Below are 26,929 nucleotides of genomic sequence, written 5' to 3' on the forward strand. Positions count from 1 at the left end.
CTGTTCGTTCGGCTGCAGATCAGCTGATCTACAACCACCCTTTTCATGGTGAAATGGTGGAAGCGAGGCTGGTCTACGACTAGATAGGAGGTGCAGCAGGGGATTGGTCGAGATAAAGATCATATCGTGGTTTTGTCCTGGCCCATTTCTCCTATTGCTGGGATTGCTGCCTCTGCATTGGATCACTCGGCTACCAAAAACCTATTTTGGGCCCTCAGTTTTCTGGCATCGAATCTATCCTCAATTATGTATAAGGAAAATATAAGAGAGAGAGAGAGAGAGAGAGAGAGAGAGAGAGAGAGAGAGAGAGAGAGAGAGGTTTGTTGGTCTGAATGTTTCCCTTGGTTGATGAATCTTGCTAAGATGTGACCTCCATTAACAGAGTTGAAATCAAAGGCAGAATTTAAATGTAGTATAGCCAACAAACGTGGGAAAGAAGTAAATTTTTAATTTCTTCAAACTTAGGATGCCCAGCACCAACAGATCAGAGACCAAAGAAGTTGGCCAACGACCAACTGATTCAAAGACCATCAACCATCAAAATTTCCTAGATTGCATTAAAACCAATTGAACAAGATGTAACAAGCTCTTCACGAAAATCAAAGTAAATATACCTAATTTGAAAACTTGTAGAAATGGGCAAGACTTGATTGTACCATGTTTGCTATATAAATCCTTGTAACTACTACAAACCTAGCCAAGAAGTGAGCAATGGCAAAGCATGGAACATTAGTTTTTGTGACCCTGACTGCCATTGTTTCCATGACTTCTGCAACTACACCGGTCACATTCGTCTTCGGCGATTCACTTACAGATGTTGGGAACAACAACTATCTACAATATTCTCTTGCAAAATCGAATTACCCGTGGTATGGGGTTGATTATGAAGGAGGGAAAGCTACAGGAAGATTCACAAATGGAAAAACTGTTGGCGACATCTTATGTATTATAGACTAAACTTTCAAGTTTCAGAATTGTTTTCAATTTGTATTGTTTTCAGTTCTGCTCACTATTATATTATTTGAATAACACAGTCCACATTTGCAGCTTCAAGACTTGGGATTCCATCACCACCACCGTATCTTTCCTTGTCTCAGAACGATGATGCACTACTTAATGGAGTTAACTATGCATCTGGTGGAGCTGGCATTCTCAATGACACAGGGCTTTATTTTGTAATTACCAAGTTCTTATTATCATTCTTTGAATCTTGGCTTGAACAAACCAGCAATGCCCCATTAATCTAGTTTTCATCTTCTCACATTTACCCTTTTGTGTACACAGATTCAAAGACTGTCTTTTGATGATCAAATAACTTGTTTTGCGAAGACCAGAGACAGAATCAAGAACAAAATTGGAGAGAACGCAACAGAGCAACTATTGAACAATGCCATATACTTAATTGGATTAGGTACTCAAGTCTTCCCAGATGCATCAAGTGTTTCACTTGCTATTCTTTGAAGCTCTTCACCACTTGAGACTAAATGAGATTACCTGTGTTTCAGGTAGCAATGACTATGTCAACAATTTCTTACAGCCCTTCTTGGCAGATGGCCAACAGTATACCCCAGATGAATTCTTAGACCTTTTAATCTCCACCTTGGACCAACAATTCAGGGTAATGGTCTGCAACATCATCTCAGTCACTCTTTCCCTTTATGAGAACACCAACAAACTCCCAACCACAAAGTCTCACCATGGGTAGTTTGAGATTCTTTTCTTAGTAATTTTGATCTGTTTTTCAAATCATTGATGGGTTCGTTTGCTTATGAAGAAACTGCATCAACTGGGAGCTCGTAAGATTGTCTTCAATGGTGTTGGTCCTCTAGGTTGCATCCCTTCCCAGAGGGTGAAATCAAAGAAAGGAGTATGCTTAAAGCGAGTCAATGAATGGGTCCAACAATTCAACTCAAGGGTGCAAAAACATCTTCTCTTCCTCAATCATCGGCTCCCTTCTGCACAACTAAGCTTTGCTGATTCTTACCCAGCAGTATTAGATTTAATCGTGAACCCTACTGTCTATGGTAAAAATGTTCCCCTGAAAGTTTCAAGACTGCAACTTTGCTATTTCATATTAGATTTAATCATGAACCCTACTGGTTCTTGCAGGTTTCAAGATCTCCAACACCTCATGTTGTAATGTCGACACAAGCGTCGGAGGACTCTGTTTACCCAACTCAAAAATGTGCAGCAATCGCAAAGATTATGTTTTCTGGGATGCTTTCCACCCCACAGAAGCAGCAAACACCATTCTTGCAGAACGCCTCTTCTCAATGATCTTTGCCAATTCTCATTCCCCTGCAACAGCACCGGCTCCAGCACCTTCTCGGCACTGATTAATTTCAGCTACTAGAGTACTAATCCATATAAACAAGAGCTTAGAAACAGATGTTCATCATCATAAATATCATAGGATTTCAATTTCAGTTGCAGAAGTAACTAGGCCATGTAAAGAAGAGCTTAGAACCCATATGTTCATCATCACAAATATCATAGTTTTTCACTATCTAATCCATTTATAAATCAAAATCCCCCATTGCAAAAAATTCCAAATCTTCATCCCTTCACCATTAATAGAAAAATGACAACTGGTTTTTCTAATAATCTAACAGGAGTTTCAGTAGACTCCGAATCTACATGAGGCTCAGCAGATATTACAAAAAGAAAAGTATTGAGTGATTTCTCAACTTCGCAAAGGGAAGGAATGACTGGGTTGAGATTTCCCCCATATCCCTGATTCCCCCATCCCCAATGGTTGGCAAAGGAAGGGTGTTCTTCGTTTTGTATTTTCTATCATGCCTCATAAATTTTCACTAACCAATCCATCTAAAAATCAAAATACTCGATTCGAAATCCTCAAAGCAATCATCCATTCACCATTACCAGGAAAATGACAACTGGGTTTTATTTCCTTTAAATCTAACAGGAGTTGAGAAAAATCCAAACCTACCAAAGATTAGACAGACTAAAAGAAATGGAAAATTAAAAGTGAATGCTCTCAGTCGAAGGCCAGAAGTTTTCCACATAAAAAGCTTTACGAGGGAACCCTCTTGGAAGTGGATCAGGAAGCCTCCCAAATGCTAGGAAGAGCTTTCTTCTTCTCTTTAAAAGTGGGAACATTAGGTTGTTAAACAAAAACAATCCCACCATTAAAGCAAAGAGTCATAAAGCTAAACCAAGCACAAGAGAGAGTATCCGATCCACATAACAAGAGAGCCAAACCCCTCTGCTTCTCTTCAGTGTGGTTAAAGCAAACAATCATCATCGAGCATCATATCAGAATCAATTAAAAATGGAGAAAAAAGAAAGAACACAGGAGAAAAAAAGATCTGGAATTGGAAGAAAATGGTGACAAATATTGAAAAATAAAAAATGTAGAACCTACGAGAAAGAAGTGAAATCCATGGAGGTGGGGCCTAAGGACTTCACTGGTCCTAAAAGTACCTCTTTTCCTTTAGCATCTTTTCGTATTCCCTCTGGTTTAAATCGACAGAGGAAATCATACTTAAGATGCTACTTTTCCATGGTGAAAGGATAAGATCTTATCACAAAAACATCAGTTCGGATCTGCTAGCTATACTGAAAAACAGTTCCAGAAAACTCCGTTTTAGATTTACCAAGAAGAAGAGAGGAAGAGATTAGGGTTGATAAGTCTGAGGGAAGAATACTTTCCGAGGGATTATTTATAAGTCTGCAAGAGAAATGAAGAAATTAGGGTTTCCATGGTGATGTTCTAGCGTAATTGGCCTCCATTTAAAGCAATATTACTTTCCACGTCCCTTGCCCTACTGGCCGCTGATTTGGAATCATATAGGGATTGTAGCATCAAAATCGTCTACTGTGAAATAGTGAAGTGTAGTGAGTATCCAACGGTTAGAATGTATGATTGGACCTTCCCAATCATTGAGATCATATAGGGGTTGTATTATAAAAATCAGCCACGAGAGGAGGATTGGGATACTCTCCAACAACTCCTCCTCCAACCTTCCTTTAACAAGACATAGTTACGTTCTATCAGAGAAAAAAACCAGACATAAACACGTTTGTGTGCCAATCAATCAGATTCAACTCCTCCCTAACAACTTGAGTCTCCAAAAACCATCTAGGGTTAGAAAGGTTTGGACACACATCCAAACCCCTATCAACACCAAATGATGTGTGGCCAAACCCTCCCAACCCTTTGATGAGTCGTACAAGGTTGTTAGTGTTGGAAAGGATATTTTTCCCAACCTACATCCTCAAGTGTTAGATTGCATACCTGTTTCTAGTTGAAAGGAGATTGAAAAGTCGTTGGAGAGGATCCGGATTCATGGAAATACAAGAATTTTGCAAACTGAAATTGAAGCCAACCATTTAAGTTGAACCAAAAATCATTGATTTTGAATTGACTTGAACTTGTAAAGTAATGAACCAATTATACAAACTAAATCAACTAAAAATGTAAAAAAGCCTATTAGTCTTGCCATTCTATATATGTTATTATGCTATATCATGTTTTATGGTAGATCTACATCAAATAAATAAATTAATTTTCTTTCTTTTAATATCTTAAGCAGCAATTTGAGCTTAGATGACGTTGTCGAAGCCGATCAGCATCAAATTTCTCGTTGACCAATCAGCATCAAATTTCTCCCTCTGCTTTGATACCATATTCGTTACCATTGTACCTAAAAGCTCAAACTAGTAGGGAAAAGCAGTATCAATGTATACACCAACATACTAAACCATATAATTTGAACCTCATATGATCTGTCTATGATAGATATGTGAACAAGTTAATAAGCTCATCAAGAGAAGCTATCATGAAAGTTAACTCACTATTGTTTGATTCAAATTTCTCATTTTGCTTTCCACATTCATCCAGCAAGCCAAAGGGGAGCCAAATAAGTTATCCATCAGAGATGAACATTGATTGGATCATTCATAAATCTAATCAAAGAATGCCACACAAGAGGAAGACCAGTACAATGCAGATCAGATACACCAATAATCCCAAATAACTTCCCCTTGGTTTTTTGTACAAAATCAAATTAACCACCGCCTGCTATAGAATTTAAACAACCTCGCCGCTCCCTTCTCCTTTATCGGAGGCGCAAAATCGGGTATGCTGCAGGGTTCACCGACTGACGGGATAAAATTCATCTCCCAGTATCTGTCCCAGAAATTCTGAAGGAATTTGATTTCAGGTATCAGTTACCAGAGAGACACATAGCCATCCACAATCTCACTAGAAAAATGCACTCCACACTACAAAAGCAATAAACAGAGGACTTCTAACACCACCATGGAAACTTTGTCCAACAGCACTTGAAGCTGTGGAATTCGAAGAAGGTGCAAGCGTTGTACCGTTTATGAACGTGCCATTCTTGCCACTACTGTACATAGAAGAAATGAAAGGTTAGAAGCTCACTCATGCAACAAGTATTTGTAGATCACTTCAAACATTGGAATAGGAAAAATCTCAAGCTTTCCATCGAATAAGGATTGTTTCGCAAAGGTAAAGGCAAAATGGGGTATGCTGCAGGGTTATCATACCTCCCTGGAAATATGCAGGAACCGTGACCTGCAAAAGAGGAACCATGATATCAGTCAGTAATTGATTAAAATGGTCCATCGAGGACAAGCCAACAAAAACAGGTAGAGAACATGCATATACTGTAGTGTTAGCCTGGTATGATTTCTTACTTGGGTCTGTAGTCGTAACCGAAGCCACACCATTGAAGTAACATGTCCCAGAAGCCATTCCCATCTGACGATAATATGTGTCAAAAGCATAGCTTGCATGAGCAGCCACATTGTCTGGTTCATAACATGGTTTTCCTTGCAACAAAGGAGAGCAATCCACCTTCCCAGGTCCACATGCCCAATCCAGTGCAGCCTGAAGCATCTTTGGATCAGCCCCACTACTAGCAGTGCAAAAAGTCTGGTTTGTAGTATCATTTGCCAACACCATTCCAGAACCTGTCAGGTGCAGAATATAAACAGGGGCACCATTGGCTTCAAAAAGACCCCAATTCTGCTCTGAAAGTGCCCCAGGTTTCAAATCCTCATTGTAAAGCTCATAGATGTAGGTGCTAACTGAGACTCCAGGGTGCTTGGGTGTCCCAGTGTTGTTGAGCACATGCCGGATTAGGTTGCTATTATATGTATCAGCATTGTTAACAGTAGCGTCTGGCTCACTCTTATCACCCTCGGAAGGCCAGCCTGACTCGGTAACAACAATTGGGATGTTAGTAAAGTTAAGGTATGCCATGGCAAAGTAAGCTGCATCAACCACAGCATCAAAGACATTGGTGTAGTGAAGGAGTGTGTTTGCATCCACAGCTTCTTTGTTAGGAGGAAGAGGGCGAAAGAGTGCATAATCCAATGGTATAACTCCATTTGATCCCATGTAATCATAATAGGGATAGACATTGAGCATGAGGTATGATCCAGTGGATTGTAAAAACTTAAGCAAAGGGACCATGACCGGGTCCCAGGAGCGGTTGAAGAAGGCCTGTGATGGTGGGAAGGAATCAAGGATGATTGAGGATGAGTGTGGTGTTGACACTTTGATTTGATTATCAAGGTTGGCTGCAACAAGAGCAGTGTTAATAAACTTGAGGGCATTTACTAGGACAGGAGCAGCATTTGGAAGAGATGTAAGGACCTCAGACCCAACTGCAATGGCCGTGATGTTGGTGGCAGGTACATGTGCCACAACATTCCGGGCCACCCAATTGGCAGCAGTAGCATTGGACTGACCAACCCCAAGGAGCTCGTCATTTGGGACAGAGACTGTGACACGAATGCCAGTGTTAGCGAGTGCAATGAGCATTGCACGGTCAGCATCATAGAGCCGGACATGTCTAATTTGCTGGGCCTTCAAGAGAGCAGCCACCTGAGTCGGGCTTGGCATATTGGAGAGGTCTGTGCCAAGGTTTACACCAATAAACGCATCTGTAGTTCAGAGAGGAAGCATGAGGTACCCGTTCAAATGCCCATTATAACAGGAAATTAATGATAATAATATATGAACAACACCAAGCTATGCACCGTATCAGTAGAGAAGCTCATAGAAGCAGAAACCACCAGAACTTAACCATGTTATATCACCATGCTCTTGCAATATTAGGTCCATCCATTGTCTGCTTTATTCATAAGACAAATGAATTATGATACTTAGGTTATGATGAATAATTTTTTTACTGAAATGTTCTTTATTTGGTATAGATATAAGGTCAGTGACATAGACAAAAAAAATAAAATCTAGGGGTATCATGAAAGGTTAGTGTATATAGAAATATCTCCCCCAATACTTTGCTGCTTATGACAATAATCAGGAGAATCGCCTTCATGTAAAGGCAATCATTTTCCTTTTTTGAATTTTCTAAAAGCAAATACAGAAAAATGGAAAATGTTTACAAAGTTGTTTCCAAACATAACGCCCTTGACGAATTGGGTAAAGAATTCCCCTTTGGCTATTTCAAATCACCTTTGGCTGCACTTCACAAAGCTTTTTCATAAGTCCTGGTTTCACATAAGAAAGTTCAAAACATGCATGAGGGGCAAGCATATAAAAGACACTATGTTTACCTCACAATAGGATGATAGCATAGGTACTGAGAGAACAATCTACTGCAATCATACAGGATAGGCATTTTTGTTTCTTAAGGACTATGCAAAGGCTCAGGAGATTCAAAACAGAAGACCCTAAGCACAGCATTGACAAAAGAAGTGTGTACCTATGATTAATGTAATCTAAACACGAAACCATCCATGCTCTAGATCTTCATGGTTCTCATCAAATACTTCCCACCGTCATCGGATGAATTATTTTCCATGACTATGGTTCTAAGTATTGGTAAGGTATCGGAATTGAGGACCGAATCAGCTAATACCGTATCTCAGTCTTGGCCGATACCAATACAGAGGGGGTTAATCGAGCCAATTCGGCTGGACCAATCTATTTTTTGGGATCGGCCAGTGTATCAGCCAGAAAAATAATAAAAATAAAAATAAATCAAAATATATGTACCATTATGGAAACACCTTAAATATATATATACATTTTTTGGTCGAATATTGCAAAAAATGCAACCTAACCTACAACAAGTGTGCAAAAATTTCCATTTATTTTTCAAAATTAACGTAAAATATTAACCGAATGATTTTTTTGCCAGAAAATCCATTAAAACCCAATTCTCCATGAATCAAACATGAAGATCTCGGTATGATGTACAACATACTGAAAGATAAACAAAGTCACATTTATTTTATATTCCTCAAATTTTAGAAATTATCATAAACCCATTATTGTGTGATGTCTTTAAAAACACAAATCTAAGTTAGTATTTGCAACATTTAGCCATGGACTGCAAGGGGGGGAAATCAAACTTAATAACCTCCAAAACATTGAAGAAGGTATTGGCCTACTCAGATCCAGATCTTCTACCATTGAAATTCCAATCAAAGACGTTGGTTGTGTAGATTGTCCAAAACAAGGTCCAAAATCAACTCAATTGGAGGTGAAATAAGGAAGATCCAAATGTTTGAAGTTTGGACGAGATAAAATGTAAGCCAAATTGCAGGTTTTAAATGTAATTGGGCCAGACAGTCAGCCAATTTAGGTATTGATCTGATTCCCACCAGATCTGTGTTCCACCGCTATTGAATCAATGGTACTAAGTATCAGTATCGGATTGGGTATATCAGCCAATACATAACGGAATTGGATGACCCTGATATTGATACTTGACCAATACAATAGTGGTGAGCCAGACCCAAGACCCAGATTCCTATTCAAAACCTGTAATTTGAGCTAATTCTTCCATCCAAACTTCAACAATTTAAATCTCACAGATATGACCTCTGATCGAGCTGATATTTTAGCTGTAACGCCCCGACCCCATTAAGTTGGGATAATGTTTTGGATGTTGTTGTTGTTGCCCCGACCCCATACCAAGCACCGATATTGTTCACTTTGGCCCATGGGCCTCACGACTTTAAAACACATCGTGACTATGGTAGGGGTGCTAGAGATTATCAGCTAGCACAACCTCTTTCCCATATCCTATGTGGGACTAAAGAGATGCTCCCTCAATGCCTCTCTTGTTTCTTGCTCAACCTTTGGGGTTCAGCAGATTTGGGCTTATTGGGCATGGCAATCTCCCCTTTGTGGCACAACGTCCCCACTGCGGCCCAGACAATCTAAAGGTCCGCTCTAATATCATTTGTAATGCCCCGACCCCATACCAAATCACAATATTGTCCGCTTTGGTCCGTGAGCCAAAAAGGACAATATTGTGACTTGGTGTGGGGGATCAGGGCATTACATTAGTTCATCTACCATTTTTGGCCAATCTACACATAGGCCAAAGGGAACAATATTGTGGCTTGGTGTAGGGTCGGGGCATTACAATAGCCCATCTACCGTTTTTGGCCAATCTACACATATAATGGAGCTAACCGGAAATGGCCAGAAATTCGGATTTGAGCAAACAGACAATGTCCTCCTTGCTCAACGTTTTGCAGTATTTTATTATTTAAGGTCAGTGTTTTATTTTTACCTATTTATTTTGCTGTTTTTTGTTGCAACTGTGGCACTATGTTGCAAATACTAACTTAGATTTGACACTATTGGATTAATGTATTTTAAAAATAAAACATGAATATATCATGTGATATTAAGTTTATGTTAATTTTTTATTTTCTACAAATAAAAAAAAATGCAATTTGATGTTTGATCTTTTAGTATGTTATTGTAGATCATACTGAGATCTACATGTTCGTGTAATGTTTCCCAAAAAATTAAAAACCTGTAATTTTGAGGTAATTCTTCCATCCAATCTTCAACAATTTAGATCTCACTCGTCAGACCTTTGATCAATTTGATATTTTAGTTGCAATGCCCCGACCTCATACCAAGCCACAATATTGTCCGCTTTGGTCCATGGGCCTCACGACTTTAAAACACGTCATGACTACAGTATGGGTGCTAGAGATTATCAGCTAGCACAACCTCTTTCCCATATCCGATGTGGAACTAAAGAGATGTCCCCTCAATGCCTCTCTTGTTTCTTGCCCAACCTTTGGGGCTCATCAGATCTGAGCTGCTTATTGGGCATGGCAATCTCCCCCCCGTGTGGCACAACGTCTCCACTGTGGCCCACACGGCCTAAGGGTCCGCTTTGATACCATTTGTAATACCCACAAGCCATACCAAGTCACAATATTGTCAGCTTTGGTCCGTGAGCCAAAGATGACAATATTGTGACTTGGTGTGGGAGATCGGGGCATTACATTAGCTCATCTACCTTTTTTTTCCATATATAGAGGCCAAAGGAAAAATATTGTGGCTTGGTGTAAGGACGGGGGCATTATCATAGCTCATCTCCCGTTTTTGGCCAATCTACACATCTAATGGAGCTGGTCGGAAATGGCCAGAAATTCAGATTTGAGCAGACAGACAATATCCTCTTTGCTCAACATTTTGCATTATTTTATTATTTAAGGTAAGTTTTTTTTTTTTTTTTTTTTTTTTTTTTTTTTTTTTTTGCTGTTTTTGTTGCAATTGTGGAACTATGTTGCAAATACTAACTTAGATTTGACACTATTGGATTAATGTATTTTAAAAATAAAACATGAATATATCACGTGATATTAAGTCTATGTTAATTTTTTATTTTCTACAGATAAAAAAAAAAAAGGAATTTGATGTTAGATCTTTTAGTATGTTATTGTAGATCATACTGAGATCTACATGTTTGTGTATTGTTTCCCAAAAAATCCACAAAATCATTCAGTTTTTTTTTTTTTTTTTTTTTTCGAATTTTTTACCTACTTATTGTAATTTAGGTTGCATTTTGTGTAATATTCCACCCCAAAAACAATTTAATTTTTTGGAGACCCTTTTTTCTATCATAATGATGATATATTTCTTTGGATTTTTTTTTTTTTTTTTTTATTATTTTTCTTGCTGGGTGGCCAATCCCAAAGAGTGGATCGGTCCACCCATACTGGCCCAATTCAGCCAGATTCATCAAATCAACATTGAAACCGATATTGGTTAGGACCGATACAGTCCCCGATTTCGTGGGCTTTAACTACGATCATTACCATGGAATCACATTTTGAGTTTTTTCTGATCTTGAATGTGGAACCCACTAAAGAGTAAATGCCACTACATTTAGACTACTAATAAGAAAATTGGGAAGGAAGCTTAACTCACAACCATTCAATTATAAGGCTCCTGAAAATGCAGTTTCCTGAGCTAACATTGAAACAATTGGATCATCCTTACCAACCAACCCATTATGTTATTTTGGCAACAAACACAACAATCATGAAAAAACAGCTGCAGATAATATTTTCCAAAAAATCAAAACAGTATGTGGACTGTGGAGCAAGTTTTCTTTATAATGGCCCTCTTTTCAGGAAATAACCCATATTTCTTACAACAGGGATGGGCTTCAACCTTTTTCCTCTATTCAGAAAGACACATAAATGATACAATATACAATTAGTCTATGCCAGCTGTGAGTACCACTTGGCGAATAAAAGGGTTCACAATCAGACAAATTGAAGGATTTTCGGAATCTGGACCATAAAATAATTGTCTACTGTAACCCATATTTTTAATCAGTTTACAACACTGCTTAACACAATACTTAGTCCAAAACCTTGAGAAAGTCGCGTCATAAGAATTAAGAAATTAGTCTTACAAGGTATAATGACAGCTTTATCCTGCCCCATTTGGAATATTATCTTAAACAATTTATGGGCATTAAAATTGATTTCTTAAAAAAATAAGTTTTTGAATCATATGGGTAGTTTATATATAAATTCATCAGTTAAGAAGGCAGTCTTATCAGTTTAATATGGTAGGTAAGCAAAGAAGCACCATACAATATACATAGCATTAGCTACCCAACAAGATCTACCATAGCCTTTCAGAGCATCAAAGGAGGACAGTAATGAAAGGGACAGCCTGAAGTGCTCTTTAAGAAATGGAGATTTTCATAAATCCTATTACCCCCTATAGAAGGTTTGGTGGGAAATACAAGTCCTTTATGTTCTGATTTTTTGATGTTATCAAGAAGGAATAGTCTATTTGGGCCCAGTAGGAGAACATTTATTCATGGAGTGTGGGTCATTCAATAATCAATACTCAATGGCAAGATTTAGTAAGAAGTCTAAGAACACTGATTTGGACAGAGGAGATTTTGGAGATTTCAACGAAACTTTGGTGCAGAGTTTTCAACAATCGGTGAGGAGAAAAAGTCAAGAACAGAGAGAAAACTGGAACAGTGAAACCTTATCTCACAAGTCTCTATCTCTCTGTCTCTCAATCAAATCTACAGATGGAAGGCCATAACTCTCTTCACTTGCATTTATTACCAAAACCAGATTATTTCTACCCAGAAGCCTCTTTTGCCTTCCTCTGCTCCACTGTTCCCACTTCCCATAGAAACTCAATCCCACAAATCATGAACTCAAAACAGAGGGGAAAGGTAGCATCTTTTCACTTGATTCACTTGAAAGGAATTTAAAATATTATAAATAGGAAGAACACCATTGAGCTTTTGTAGCAGAGACTGAACAAAAGGGAAAAAGAGAAAACAGAGAGGTCCAAGAGAACAACCAAGGAGATTTAAACCCATTTTAACCAACCCAGCTCAAAATCTAGGAAACCCAAAAAGAATACAGATTTAAAGAGCACGTACTCTTACAAAGCAACTCAATCTTGACAGAGACATCAAAAGTCCACTCAGAACAGCAAACCCAGGAAAATGAGAGACGAAGACACCCACCCTGAACTATTGCAAAGAATATAAAAATAGGAGCAGGTAGAGTAGAAACGACGCACCTTGGGCAGCTTTGACAACAGAGACTACCAAGAACAAAAGAAGAAGCAGAGCCATAGATTCTTCAATGCAAAACCCAAATCCTCCAAAACCAACAATACACTGAGAACCTGAGCATAAGAAGAGAAAAACCCCAGAAAATAAGAGCAGAGAGAGAGAGAGAGAGAGAGAGAGAGAGAGCTGAGAGAAAAAGTGGGTTCCTTTCCGAAAGAGAATTAAACAAAGTTACAAAGTTACAAAAGAAGTGAGAGTGGAAATTTATAAGCAGTTTGAAGAATTTTGCTCCTCTGGGGATGTTCTTCCAATCACGTGGGGTTTGACAGAGATCTAACGGCTACCATTTCTTTTCGTCCTTTTAAACCAGTAATGTCATCGTAGCAGAGGCTCTAAACCAATTATCACCGTTGGATAAGAATCCAGCCACTTAGTCTCTTTTTTTTTGTCAAACTGAAGCTTACAATTCCAGAACTCTAGGTATCAAGATCTGTGACTTCTGACATTGTTGACTTGGAAGATATTCCAATCGAACTGTAAGGAAGATAGCGTATACAGAATGATTGATCTAAGTGTTATATATATAAATAAAGCTCCCTTGACCATTAATAGTATCTAAACATCTAATGCGGTCTACGTGAAGACTGACGATGATGACGTGGCGAAACAGCTGGATTCAACGGTCATATTTCTGGTCCTTTTTTTTTTTTTTTTTTTTTTTTTTTTTTTTTTTGGGGGAATCTCAGAAAGAAAGGCTCTGACATGGGCAGGGGCCACTGAGTGGTGCTGTGCACCTGGAGTGTGTTGCCAGAATGGCAGAATCCAGATTCGTCTTCGAGGAAGCTCTTTTCACACGAGTTATGAGGGCTCACCATTACCCACTCACACGTGTGATTGCTATTTAAAGTAATTCTTACGGATTACGTAATTTGCACACTTGCTGCCTTCTTCGAATAGGGTAGTCGTTTCTTAGGTTTTCTCTCTATAATCAAATCGTAATTCTCTGTCATCCTTCATCACTATCCTACGTGTCTACATCTTCTATTGTGAACGGTAGGTGCAAAGAGTATCGGATAGTTGAGAGCATTTAGACACGCGTCCCAAGAAGTTCCTAATTATCCAATGCTCATTACACCAGTATAGCAGTTGTAGACGATTTTCACACCTATCCTACCATTGAAAATAAAGTAGGTCAAAATTTTGAATGATGTGTCATTGACACAAAGGTCATGCAATTCTTCAAATTATCATAAATCATCAGAGCAACGGGCGGGCCTACGTCAACCTTTTTATCTAATAAATGCATTCCTAAGGAATGAAATGTTAGGAATTCTAAAATTTTCCAAGAGTCAAAACACTTGATATTTATGTTTCGATACATGTTTGTTACTGTTACATCTAAAAAATTAAACTATTAGATAAGACAACATCAATATATACTTGAATGAGATAGTTTTCTAATTACAATTTACCACATGGTCTATTTAAGTGTATAGAAGTTCAGCCCAAACCGATCAGATCAATCCAAACTATATTGTTAATATCTTGTGTGAATTGATTGTGCAGACGTCGTTTTTTTTTTTCATCAAAAAATGATTAGTTTGTGTCAAATAGAGATTTTCTACCCCACAGCCAATGGAAATGGTTCAAAAACATAAGGCGGCATCAAGAATATTTTTGAGAGATTTAAAATTTCATGAGAGTGGGTTTGTGTATCCTAGGATAGACTGACGGACCTCACTGTGATAGAAAACTTTACCCTTTTGATTCTAACACTAAAAATCTCTCTTTTTTCCCACAACAATAAGAAGTTCTTTTATAATTGTATGTAAATATGCCCTACTAATTTACATACTTTATTCCAGGGATAGGCTCTACATTAGATGAAGGGTGATGTTTAAAGGAAAAAAAAGCGGGAGATTGGAGGCGCCATTTTAACTCAAAATGGAGGCAAGAGCCAAGAGGGTCAATCTCTTTTCTTCACAGGACCCCACAACACTTATAAGGGACCTTAACATCAATAAACTTGGGATATATTTATTATTATTCTTATTTTTTTTTTTTTCCAAACTTAGAGAGTGAGCAAATAAACTCAGCTATGTAGGACATCACTTTTGATTTTGTAGACTGATTCTTTTGGAGAGACTCTTGGATTGGGTATGAGATAGATACATGCACTTTCATAGCATAGCTGGCATTGCTGTTGTGTTGCAAGTATGCACTTTTTATTTTATAGAATGATTCTTTTGGAGAGTTAAGACTGTCTATGTTATCACTTTTAATTTTATAGAATGATTCTTTTAGAGAGTTCTTTGTTTCTATTTTAAACAATTACATGGTATTAGCTAGCGGTGTCAATCAGTCGGGCTGGGTCGGTATCGATCAAGCCTAGATCCTTGGACCATGATCTACCTATTTAAGAAATGAGTCAATCTCAGTTAGATTCGTGTTAGGCTCATTCGGGTTCCAAGCTTTAACTGGTCTTCTTCTAATCGGGCTAATCGGACTATAATTGGACTTTAAACGAGGTTATGTACCAATAAAATGTTAAACGGACCTTAAAGAATCTTTAATTGTCTTAGATTTTAGATACTTTAAAATATTTTATTAAATCATCAACAATTTAGAAAAGATATTACACTTAATTACATTCAATAATTAATAAAAATATCAATATATATACATATAAACGGTCAAACTAAATGTGTCGTGCTGAATTGGGCTTATAAATGGGTTGGGCCTGTCAGGTCGTGCTTACCCCTTACACCATGTACTTGTTTATAAATGGGCTACGCTTGAGCCTGACATATTTAAATAATCGGTGCAAGCCAAGCCAGTCTTTAAACTGTTAGGCACCATTGATCTAATCTGTGCGAGCTTAAGATTGACACCCCTAGTAGTAACCACGGATGACAGCTAAGGGTGCAGCCGTGCAGATTTGCAGCACGAGCTGGGTTAGCCCGAGTTGACACCCCTATATATATTTTTATTTATTTATTTATTTATTTCGAAAAAGGCTCTCAGAGTCTAAGGTGTACCCTTTTGCCTCACACATGTAATTTTCTATCAATTTTTTAAGAAAGAGAAACAATGATTTAAAAAAATAATGAGGAGGTATAATGAACCCATTTGCTCGGAGACCCCCTCTCTTGTTTCCTAAAGAGTGCTCCGTCGGGTTGCCCGTCGGGTTGCAAGTAAAGGGTAAGAAAAGAAAATGAAATCAGTTTTAAAAAATATATATATATTTTATAATTATGATTGTTTAATCTACAAAGAACTATTATCATGCTTGGTAATTATATTTTGGGAAGTAGATTGCCATAACGTCAGGTGCGATTTCATTTTCATATGATTTTTTTTTTCATTATTTTCTCACCTGCTCTAAAAACCTTGGCCCCTATAGATAATGATACATTTTTTTTCAAGACATCTAGTTGTGTGGTGTGTACATTCTTCCCTACACAACCATGTGGAGAACCCTCTCCCTTATATTTTAGGGTAGAGAAAATGTTTTGTATGAGAGAGTGTGCCCACTATGCCCAGAAACATGGGAGGGCAAAATGACTGGCCCGCCCAACATAGCAGGTCCGATGGGGGCTGAATTGTTGTAGCAATAGACTCAAAGACCCCCAGCTTACACGTCAAGTTTTAATTCACCTCGAATTCACCAAATGGCAAGATAGAAATTTCAAAACTCCAAATCTACCAAGAACACGCATGACAATGCTTAAACTACCATGAAGGTGTGTGTCAATAAATGGAAGCGTATGTGATTGAATTAACAATTAAGTGTGGAATTTGGCAAGTGATCAATCCAAACCATTCTCTATATATTTCAACAACAATAATGAAGTCTTATCACAATGGAATTGGCTACATGGATCCAAACAAGGACAAGAAAAGGAGATTGAAAAATAAAGTGAAATGAAACAGAGAACACAGCTAGATGGGATCGCCACCTAGATCCTAGCCCTCCAAAACCATTTTCCAGATATTTAATTGGAACTAGGATGGTATATCATAGAGACTTTAACCTCCACCCACAACCCCCCCCCAAAAAAAAAAAAAAAGACTATAGATGAAATCATCCATAAAACCTTTTGCCTTACTAAAAAACATAGACATGTGCCATTAATTGCATTGCTTGAATTGGTATCACAAGGTCTCTTATAAAGCTAGCACCATTCCCACAATTAGATAATTTTATTCACTAGAATGACAAGGCAAAAATCCCCCTTCTAGCAGGCATAGGGACCATTTATGGACTTGCACACTTACTTGTGCCACACGAAAAGACAATCGATGTGATAAATTTGACCAATTGATATTTAAGAGATGGTCTGAATTGACCATGTATCAAATTTTACATTAAAATTTAATCAGATACCCTCATATAATGCTAGACTCTCCTATGTATGCCAGGCACTTCCTTGGTGGTCTACAATCTTTTGGAAGCCAGACTTTTCAATGCTTTGTTTTACCACTTTCTAAACTCTGTTTGTTCTACATTTGATGTGTGAATAGGCAACTATGAGTCTTTCCACAAAATTTGAGCCACATCCAACCTAAAACATGAAAATAAAGGCGCACAAACTAGGAATTATTTTCGAATCACCAGTCCAAGAACCTCAAGTCTACAACTGAATTTTTTTTTTCAAACTCTAGATTTCTTTATTTTGTGATCTCCACACCTATTTATTCAAATTATTACGAAAAAATCTAAAGCTTATTGAGTCCAAGAAGTTTGAAAGGTATACCTAATTTGGAGGTATCTAGCACGTGATGAATCAAATAGGGTAGGGATTTTGTGGATAGATTGACACTAAGGTTCCCTACTCACACATCAAGTTTCAACTTAACCAAAGTTTGTGTAGGGTAAAATAAAGCATCAAAATATTTAGGAATACCAAGAGTGTAGATTGACCACTAAGAGGATGAATGAGAGGCTATATCATTAAATATGTGTTTGAAACTTGACACATGACCAATCCAAACCATTCCTTAGACACCCATACGGTCATAATCACCATGTGGCAAAACTTTAGTGCCAATCTCTAGAATCTGGATACCCTCTAAACCTGCTAGTCTAGGAAACCTTGAAACTCAATGGAAAATTATTCCACCAATTCCCATACAGATTTTGTCAAGCTTATTGCCAAACTGAACATCCAGACAACAACATTTTTCATAAAAAATAAAGGAGAAGGTCTTATATGAACCATTGATAATAAGGTATCATAGAAGGCTCTGATTATTTCAACCACCAGATAGCTAAGGTATCATTTAGAGATAGATCATCACATTTTCAAATTTCAAAACCAAATGCAACCATAGACTTCCTGTGCAGTGCCATTTTTCAAGCTGTTTTAACATATTTTGCTCATTTTCCAACATTTTTAAAGCTTTGTAAAATTATATGGCATTGCAAGACATAATCGATCGAAAATTACCACATGATTAGACAGTAAAATAAACATGTCCAGAAGATTTCACAGCTGACCAGACTGCCATGTATAGATGTTAATCCATTTGACAAAATGAGAAAAAAAATGTTATAACCATAAAAACACTTAAAAGAATGATGAAATTTAAATAACAAATGGCAAATTATCTAATGAACTCTTCTATGGCTACATTAATTTTGAACAAATACTAGTTGAAAGAAACTGTTTGGTGCAGAAATCCTTTTGCATGAGTTGCACAAAATGCCACCCTTTAATTCTTGTTTCGACCAACACTTCCATCAAGATAATCAAATGTCAAATACAAGTTATTAGAGACGGTAACTAATTCCTGTGCACTTGGCAGGAGTCTTTCAAAGATTGAATCAATTAACTGCCTCTACCTCAACCCCCTCTTTCTGTACAAGAATTTCAATGGGCATTTCACATGGCCATTGAAATTCTCAACTCAACGGAGCCTTATCCCAACTAAACGGGGTTGCCTACATGAATCACTTCTCACCATTCAACTAAATGGGTTGGCTACAGTTTCCTACATGGTGATTAAAAAAGGAAATAATAAAAAAATTTATTATAAAAAACACTCAATCAAGGACCTGTAAGCAGAATGCAAAGCACCAAAAGTACATTAGATCTTTAAATTTGATAAATAATAATGAGCTGTCACTTGTTTTTTAGATTTAGCAATGGCATGCTTCCAGACAAATATGGCAAACCAACAGTGACAAGCTCATGACTTGAAGGAATGTTAACTCAAATAAAACAACCAAAGAATCCATAATTGATCAACTCATAGAAGCTAATGGTTTAATCTTACAGAAGCATCACAGATCTGAAATAAAACTCCCAAAAGACAAGAATATCAGAAAGTAGAAACCACATAAATGCAAGAAAACACAATTCATCATCAAACCTTAAGCAACAAATAAATAACAAGATAAAACTAAAAAAAAAAAATGTATAAAACAAAAGGAAGGAGCAGCAACTAGAATATAGGATCATAGATCATAATGACTGAACTAGATTTTATGGGATGATCAAGAGAGATCCAGATTCCGTTTTATTCCTGGCTTATTTGTTTTTCTTTGTTGACTAGAGTTTTCTGCTGATGGCCATGCCCGAGGTGGATTCTCTAGCAATTAGTGGTTTCTTGAGCTCTGCTAATGGCTATGCTGAAGGCAAGAGCATCAAGACCCTTTGTTTCATTGCCGTCCGGATATGCCTGGACGCTAATCCTATATCATCCATTTTTATCATTATTTTTATACTTCTGCTGATCTATAGCAAAAAAAAAAGTATAGCAACACATCAGAAACAACCCAGCAAACAAACCCTAGAAACTCCAGCAATCAGTGTGGGTACCATCAACATGACAAGATTCAAGAATAAAATAAAAAAAACGGTGTAGATCCAAATGTTCATCTTCAGTAATTTGAACAACGGAAGCAACCAGCAGGAGAGAGAGAGAGCAATGTTGCCATGACTATTCCTTCAAAAGAGAAATCAATAAGGGAAAGGTGGAAACAAACACAAGAATGACGAAAACTTCATATACGAATTTAAAGAAGGTGAATTGAAAAAGAAGAATGCCGAAGCTCTATTTCTAAAATTCCCTTCTTCTCCAATATATCTCTTCCATTTCCTCTACTCGTTGTGATGCTGCAGGACCATCAGGAAAAGGGAAGAAGAGGACCTGAAATTATGGCTAATCCCAACTAACCCTGAGGTGGATGAGTAGGCCAATTCGTGGGCCAGAATAAGGATCAGGGTCAGTCCCAGCTTTGAGTTCCTTAAGGAGATCTCCATGGTCTGTTCTACTACTTATATTAGTTGTCAGATTATGAGTTGGGTTTTCTTTTTCCCTAGTGACATTATGAGCTAGTCCAAGAAGGTGCAAGTATGGCCGCCGAGCCCGGGTAATCTAAAGCCTGCTTGAAACTTTCAGGACATGGGCTGGGCTTTTCAGCCCACTGGGATAGGGTTATGATTTCCAGACCCAATGTTGGGCTGGGTTCATTCTCACTTAGGCTGAGTCCTTGGGTTGAACCCAGCCCAGCTCTGCCCTATATATGCACATTCATAGGAACTAGCAAAATTTGCAAGTGTGGACGTTTGTTTGGCAGTGGAGTGGTGGAGGCAATAGCAAGGGAATTTATGATATCTTAGTCTCATAAACTTTTTAGTTTTGAGAAGCAAAAATTAAACTTGCTTGATCAAATGACTTTACACAACTCTATTAATTGCTATCCATGCGGCTCATGATCAAGCCCAACAAATGAAAAGTCCTATCTAGAAGGTTACAGTCACCCTTCTTCACTCAACAACCTCAGGGTCCAGTTACCAGTAAAGGAATTGCTGAAATTGCTACAAGGTGTGATTTCGGAAGGACCACGATTTCCTAAATAAATAAAGCAAAATTGTATGGTTTGTTCGGATTGGCTTTTCAAGTTAATTCTTGTGATTGTTGATAATCTCATAAGAAGGGCTCATTAACAGTAGGTCCCAATACACTTTAATAACACACATGTCAAGTTACAACATCCATCGACATGCGGAATCATAAACATAAGAAAAATACATATATCATCACTATCAGGTCCTATGCACAAACGTAAATAAGGATAACCAAGAACGGCTTGCAAGGTTGTCAGTTGCCACGCAATTAAAAATTTCCTATCTATGGAATCAGTAATGCATTCGAGATCAAATTCTCATGTGTGAGAGGCCTTAGAACCAATTTATTGCCACATATTATATACTCATTAAATATTTCAATACTTTATGTTTCTGTAAACCAAAACTTTGCGTCTTAATGTTACAGATGACATACCTTTCCTATATTTATGTACATTTGGATTTTTCTGGTTTGAGACTAGTCTACATTACTCATGGAAAAACTTGAAAGCAACTAAGAATTTTAATTACTAAAACATAAGCACTAATAACAGCAATAAGAGAAGAGGTAGGGCTTTCTGAAACACAGAGTCTACAGGATACAATTGTCCAACAAAGAGCTAGTCACGAATTCTGTCATTATGGCATGCACTCAACCAGCCAATACAAAGCAAAACAAAGAAAAAGAAAAGGACACAAACTGAATAACCATACTAACCAAGGTAAGAATTGGTTCGACAAAATACAATGGCAGATACCTCAATATTAAGGCTTAAGGGTGTTTTTAGATGAGTCTAGTTGTTGTGAGGATTTCAACTCATCCTATGTTTTCGCTCCTACTCAAACTTCAACCTTCACAGGATTCTTCAGACTGCTTTGGAGAGCTCTTCAACTGCTTCACTTGGGTAGCTGAAAAAGACCACTTATAATGAAAATTATCTGCTTTTGGAAACACCATATCCAAGAGCCTATCAGCCATGTCTAAGATTAAACATGCTCTAGTCAACAAAGATGAATCAGAGACCAAGTTAAAAGAAAATACTGATTAGAGGTTTATCAAATATCATTAAGAGGTCTAACAGTAAACATTTCCAATTCTCATTACCATCAATCACAGTATATAAAGGAACAAAATGTACATCATCCACCAGATGAAGCCAAATCAGTTACCCTTTTCTATCATTGATTAGGGAAATCATTTACTTTGAAGAACCTGAAGGTCATTTTAACTTTGAACTTTGCGCATGTCTTCAATTTTTTCAATAAAATATACCAATCAATGGTTGTCTAACAAAAATCACACGTATATGACAACAAACATTAATTGTAATGCAAAATTAATAATGGACTAATGATTAATGAAGATGCTTTATTGACTAACATCCTAGGTCCCTTTACATGAAGATGTTCAGGGATGTATAAGAGATCGAGATCCATAAATACCTCAAGATTTTGGACATCCATGATATCCATGCATTCCATTATGTCATATAGCCTCCCAGGTGTGCGCCTAACAATAAATTTCCCCCCTCCTCTATTTTCTTCATGTCAGCCTTTTAAGTCTTCTACGGCATGAAGCTAGCCTTGACATTCGGTAATGTCGAAGAAAAAAGATGTGCGCGGTATATTTGTGATGACAACTCTCTTGTTGGATAGATAATTTACTACTGTTAATGAATATACCAGAGTACATTAATATGCTTATCAAATGTACTTTCAGTCAACCGCTACAGAGTTTGTCAACTACTTCTAATGCTGATAAGGTGTAACCCTGAATTCATATAAACCCAATCAACAACCTAATATCATGTTCAATGCTAAAGAAAATCAAAACAAAATACATTATATTATCACATTCTTAAATGGAAATATAAATTTCTAAATCAATTACTGAACTGAAAATTGAAAATTGAATGGTTTCAGAAAGAATAAAACAAGCGAACAAGTTTGTGGGTGTTAATCAGCATCCTGACAACCATCACCTTCTTGAATTAAAAACATAAGGATAATGTATAGCGGCGGAAAAGTGATGAAACACTAAAAATAAATAAATAAACACAGAAGCAATAAATAATAATCGGCTGAAAATTACAGAAGCTCATTGGATCCATTCTACTGACAAATCTAGTACAGCCCCAGAAGAAAATTACATTCCACAAAAGAGCCTGAAACACGATCAATTGCCTAACAACAATCAGAAAGCTCCAAACTTGAACAACTATAAATAGCAACAGCAAAGTAAATCCCAACAATCAAGGAGTCAACCAAACCGAACAACAACCTCACCGACGGCTAAACCAAATCAATTGATCTTTGGATCTGGCATCGGAAACAACCCAGCACCGGGAGCCCCTCTCGGGGGCGAAAACCCTAGAAATTTCTGCAAATTGGTACGAATGCTAATCGAGCACAAGAAATACAAAAAGGCCATGGAACAATCAGTTGGATCATTGCCAGGAAGACCACGGTGACTCATCTTCTGAACAAACCCAGCCGGAGAAAACGGCAATTTTGCTACGGGCGTTCCATCAAAAAGGGAGTTCAGTAAACCGAAGACGACGAATAGCACAAGGGCGACAACAGCTCCGGATTTGATTTTGGCAAGAGAGAGATCACGGCTAGATTCCTTGAGACTGGTCTCTACTCGATCGATCTTCTTGGTCTTGGATTTCTTGCTGGATCCTCCCTTGTTATCTCCGGTCTTCATGATCTCTAGCTTCTTCGAGGCTTTGTCGATAGAAGACCGGAGAGATTTGTAGGAAGACGTGCGGTAGATGAGAATCCATGATATGCCTTCGCAGAGGAAAGCTGTGCAGATTGAGATGCCTACTACTGAGAGACTGTCAGAGTATTTGAACGAAGATAGTACCGACGCCATCGGAGGATTGAAGAAGAAGAAGAAGAAGAAGAAGAAGACACACAGACTCGCTATTTCTCTCTGAGTCGCATCATATTTTACCTTCTCAACACTTCTGCCGTTGGATAGAATGCTTCCAGACTCTCACGCAGTTATCCAACGGCTGAAATGTTGACCATAATTTATACCGAACCAAATATATGGAGGCCGGTCTTGAAATATTTTAGGTGAAATTAGGGTGTCAATGGTTGGTTTGGTCTGATTTTAATCGGGTTGAATCTAAAATCAAACCAATAACGAAAGGTTTGGTTTCTATAAATTTCGGTTTCGATCTTGTTTCGATTTGATTTCTTATTGGTTTGATATTGGGTTCAGTCTGATTTGGATTCGATTTACCATTTGTGTGTGTGTATATATATATATATATATATATATAATTGTAAGAAAATTCATGTTTTTTATGATTTTTGAGTTGATATCGGTTTTGTACCAATTTGGGTTTGTTTTTTGCCTGGATTTTCAAGTTCAATGTGGTTTTTGGTCAATCCATTGTGGTTCAGGTTTCACCAAGTTTTACAATCCCAATCTGAAACCAATTCAATAAACCTCAGATCAATTCAATTTGAGTTAGTTCGGATTACTTATATCTTTTTCACCAGTTTGATTCACATTTGACACCCTGAGGGAAAATCAATGCTATATGGCTTGCCTAATACTTGTTAGAGAAAGAGAACGCTACCTGTTGATATCAGTACACACCAACGAGAGCAGCCAATGAGAGAATGTGCATATGCATCTTTAGCATGGGGTCATGTGATCTTTACTCACGCGTGTCTTGGTGTAGGTACATACCAAGAAGTAACGTTCTTTATTCCTACTGCTTCACATTTCAAATGTTATGATTTTTGTTGGACAAATGATCTCATTATAGCAAGGATAGGCTGGATAGCCAATGTTTTAAATAGAGACAAATATTTTAAAACGAATAGTAGTGGTCAACTTATATAGCTCTCCCTTTACTTTAGTTTTTCTTCCCATCCCATTAATAACAAATCTTATGAAGAGGGTATGTTGGAGGCATCTCCCTCTGTCTCTCTTCTCCTCAAATGTGATAACCTCGTTGCTCTTTGATTTATAACATTATTCTGGTTAACTTCATTGATGTGTTCCTCTTTGTCGCTTGGTAAAGAATTTAAATTCAAAACATCTGAAATGTGATTTTTAAATTTTATTATATTTTATAATAAAATTTCTTACTTTTAAGAAATAATATATATATTATTTGAAATTATTATTATAATATTTAATATAAAATAAAAATCTAGGTAGTCACACAATTTCAATTACTAAAAAAATCTCATTCTTTCCCTTTCTTTCGTTTACTTGCAACCAGATGGAGCCAAAGCGATCATCTGTGCCATGATATTTGCCACCTAAGCTATAAATCAGGGAATCTACTTGTTGGATAGAATTCCTTTTGTAAGCTGCTTATCAAATTTGGCATATCTTGTATACTAGAATTTGTTTGGTTTTACGTTTTCCAAATTTCCCATTTCAATGTGGGTTCAATGGATTCAATTAGGCACAATGGGCATTTTTAATGAATTTGTGTGGAGTAATCCTTGTAGAATTTATATAATTAGGAAGCTTTTGTATGGGGTATGATGTATTGCATTCCATTGCTTGGCTTAAACATTTTGCGTAAATAAATGGATTAAAAAATGGGATCAGGATCAATGGAATTCCCTTTTGAGTCAGCCCACTTATACAAGTGATGGAATACAACACATCGTATCCCCCAACATAGTAGGCTCATGATACTCCCTCTGATCGCTAAAAGAGACAAAAGATTAAGTTGTGCCGGTCCTACCAACTTAAGCCTTTAGGTAAAATGGTTGTGCTTGCCTTGAATTAATGGCCTCATCATCTTTATTTATCCCATGATCAACTTGTAATAGTTCCCACCATTTACCAATTGCTTGGTGCCTTCCAAAGGAATGCCTCCCTGACAATTTCACTCGAGCAAAAAGGTGTACTCGGTGCACAAGACTTCCGCATGTGCGAGATTTGAAGGACACAAACATAACATATACATATATCCATTTGGTTGTCCATTGGATCTCTCCCTCTACAGTTGTACATATATTTCTCCCTTTGGAATATCTGTTGTAATACTTCCTTTTAGTAAGGGTGTTAATCAGTTCAATTTTGGTGTATACGGTGCGGTTTGGTTCAATTCACATTTATTTGGCTGAAACCAAAACCACATCATTTACTAAACGGTTGCACTTTCTGAAATCTCAACCGTTTAGTAAATGATTTCGGTTTCAGGTTTTTAAACAGTATCAATTTTACGGTTTTAAAAGGTTTTGATCACAGTTTATTCTATACGGTTTCTAAACGATTGATAATCAGTTTGCTAGTTTATTCGCATGCTTACTAAAATTTATTTTTGTTGATAGACGCTTCAATCTTGTATCAAATTAAATGAAGTATTGAACAAGCAAGGATTTAACTACATAACTATATAATAGGAGTAAATTTATTGAATAGACTATTGGACAGCTTCTATGGTCTTTAATTATTCCCTAAATTAAACCCATTATGTTTTTCTAAAACAACCAAATATATAATCGTTTATAAGGGTTAATCGGATCGGTTTTGACGGTTTAAACAGTTTGATTTTCATGGTGTCAATTCGGTATGAAACCAATAGGTTAAATGGATAAAACTGACCCGACCTATTTAACTAATATGTCTTAAACTTGAAACTAGAACCGAAACATTTACTAAAAAGTTTTTCTATTTTGATGTAAACGACTTGATTTGATTTTGATAAACGATTTCGAGTTTAAATTCACATCCTTATTCCTTAGTTATATCCTGGGGATCTTGAATTGGTTTAAAAATTGTCTTAAGAGATATGGTCTGAAATATACTTGAAATTTTAAATTTGAACCCATATCTGAAATTTAATTTAGTTGAACAAATGAACATAGTATGCTGGCAAAAGAGCTACAAATATAGCAAAGAAACCAAGTCCACTGAAAGGAGAAGCCCATAACTGCTAAATTTGACTTTAGATATGATCTGAAATATACTTGAAATTTTAAATCTGAGTACATAGATGATATATGTAATAAGCTTAGTATAATAGATCTAGAATGCAGCTGAGAGAAGAGCCACAATTGTAGCAATGAAACCAAGTCCAATGAAAGGAGTGAGCCCATCTGTTGAACTTTTCTTGGATGAAGTGTCAGTACCTGAAAAATAGAATATTGAGTCAATAAAATTGAACTAAAAGTTGAATTTTTGAGTTATTAGATTCTTAGCTAGAGATTGTTTCAATTCAAAGAAAGTAGAAAGGGAGAGACCAT

General features: G+C 37.1%; 3 protein-coding genes across 8 annotated transcripts; 1 reads left to right on the forward strand and 2 right to left on the reverse strand.

The window, feature by feature from the left end:
• Positions 1–561: 561 nt before the first annotated feature.
• On the forward strand, positions 562–2,511 carry LOC122085482 (GDSL esterase/lipase At5g37690). The gene is made up of 6 exons (XM_042653937.1): positions 562–943; positions 1,048–1,175; positions 1,285–1,411; positions 1,506–1,618; positions 1,775–2,024; positions 2,110–2,511. Exons 1-6 carry the CDS (start codon positions 712–714, stop codon positions 2,334–2,336), a joined length of 1,077 nt encoding a protein of 358 aa, XP_042509871.1. The 5' UTR covers positions 562–711; the 3' UTR covers positions 2,337–2,511.
• A 2,292-nt stretch (positions 2,512–4,803) lies between these two features.
• On the reverse strand, positions 4,804–13,074 carry LOC122079388 (glucan endo-1,3-beta-glucosidase 3-like). 6 transcript variants are annotated; one of them, XM_042645834.1, is made up of 6 exons: positions 12,848–13,074; positions 7,475–7,509; positions 7,036–7,127; positions 5,686–6,939; positions 5,536–5,563; positions 4,804–5,375 (listed from the first exon to the last, which is right to left on the reverse strand). In XM_042645834.1, the coding sequence occupies exons 4-6, from the start codon at positions 6,896–6,898 to the stop codon at positions 5,228–5,230; spliced, it is 1,389 nt and encodes a 462-aa protein (XP_042501768.1). In that variant the 5' UTR covers positions 6,899–6,939; positions 7,036–7,127; positions 7,475–7,509; positions 12,848–13,074; the 3' UTR covers positions 4,804–5,227. The 6 variants fall into 6 exon arrangements, with proteins under 6 accessions (XP_042501768.1, XP_042501760.1, XP_042501776.1 ...); XM_042645826.1 differs by lacking the exons at positions 7,036–7,127; positions 7,475–7,509 and having other exon boundaries at positions 4,804–5,166; positions 5,284–5,375; XM_042645842.1 differs by lacking the exon at positions 7,475–7,509.
• Positions 13,075–22,739: 9,665 nt separating this feature from the next.
• LOC122084189 (calcium load-activated calcium channel-like) lies at positions 22,740–23,685 on the reverse strand. Its single transcript, XM_042652303.1, has one exon. The coding sequence runs from the start codon at positions 23,571–23,573 to the stop codon at positions 22,998–23,000; it is 576 nt and encodes a 191-aa protein (XP_042508237.1). The 5' UTR covers positions 23,574–23,685; the 3' UTR covers positions 22,740–22,997.
• Positions 23,686–26,929: the final 3,244 nt, after the last annotated feature.

This window comes from Macadamia integrifolia, chromosome 1 (assembly GCF_013358625.1).
Source record: "Macadamia integrifolia cultivar HAES 741 chromosome 1, SCU_Mint_v3, whole genome shotgun sequence".
Lineage (NCBI taxonomy): Eukaryota > Viridiplantae > Streptophyta > Magnoliopsida > Proteales > Proteaceae > Macadamia > Macadamia integrifolia.

Excerpts from the sequence above, each read along its gene's own strand:
- LOC122085482 (XM_042653937.1), top strand. The coding sequence starts at position 712 with ATGGCAAAGCATGGAACATTAGTTTTTGTGACCCTGACTGCCATTGTT. Across the intron at positions 944-1,047 it reads AACTGTTGGCGACATCTTAT|CTTCAAGACTTGGGATTCCA; the intron begins GTATTATAGACT and ends CCACATTTGCAG. Across the intron at positions 1,176-1,284 it reads ATGACACAGGGCTTTATTTT|ATTCAAAGACTGTCTTTTGA; the intron begins GTAATTACCAAG and ends TTGTGTACACAG.
- LOC122079388 (XM_042645811.1), bottom strand. The coding sequence starts at position 12,902 with ATGGCTCTGCTTCTTCTTTTGTTCTTGGTAGTCTCTGTTGTCAAAGCT. Across the intron at positions 6,940-12,847 it reads TGTTGTCAAAGCTGCCCAAG|ATGCGTTTATTGGTGTAAAC; the intron begins GTGCGTCGTTTC and ends TCTGAACTACAG. Across the intron at positions 5,376-5,535 it reads TCCTGCATATTTCCAGGGAG|TAGTGGCAAGAATGGCACGT; the intron begins GTATGATAACCC and ends TTCTATGTACAG.
- LOC122084189 (XM_042652303.1), bottom strand. The coding sequence starts at position 23,573 with ATGGCGTCGGTACTATCTTCGTTCAAATACTCTGACAGTCTCTCAGTA.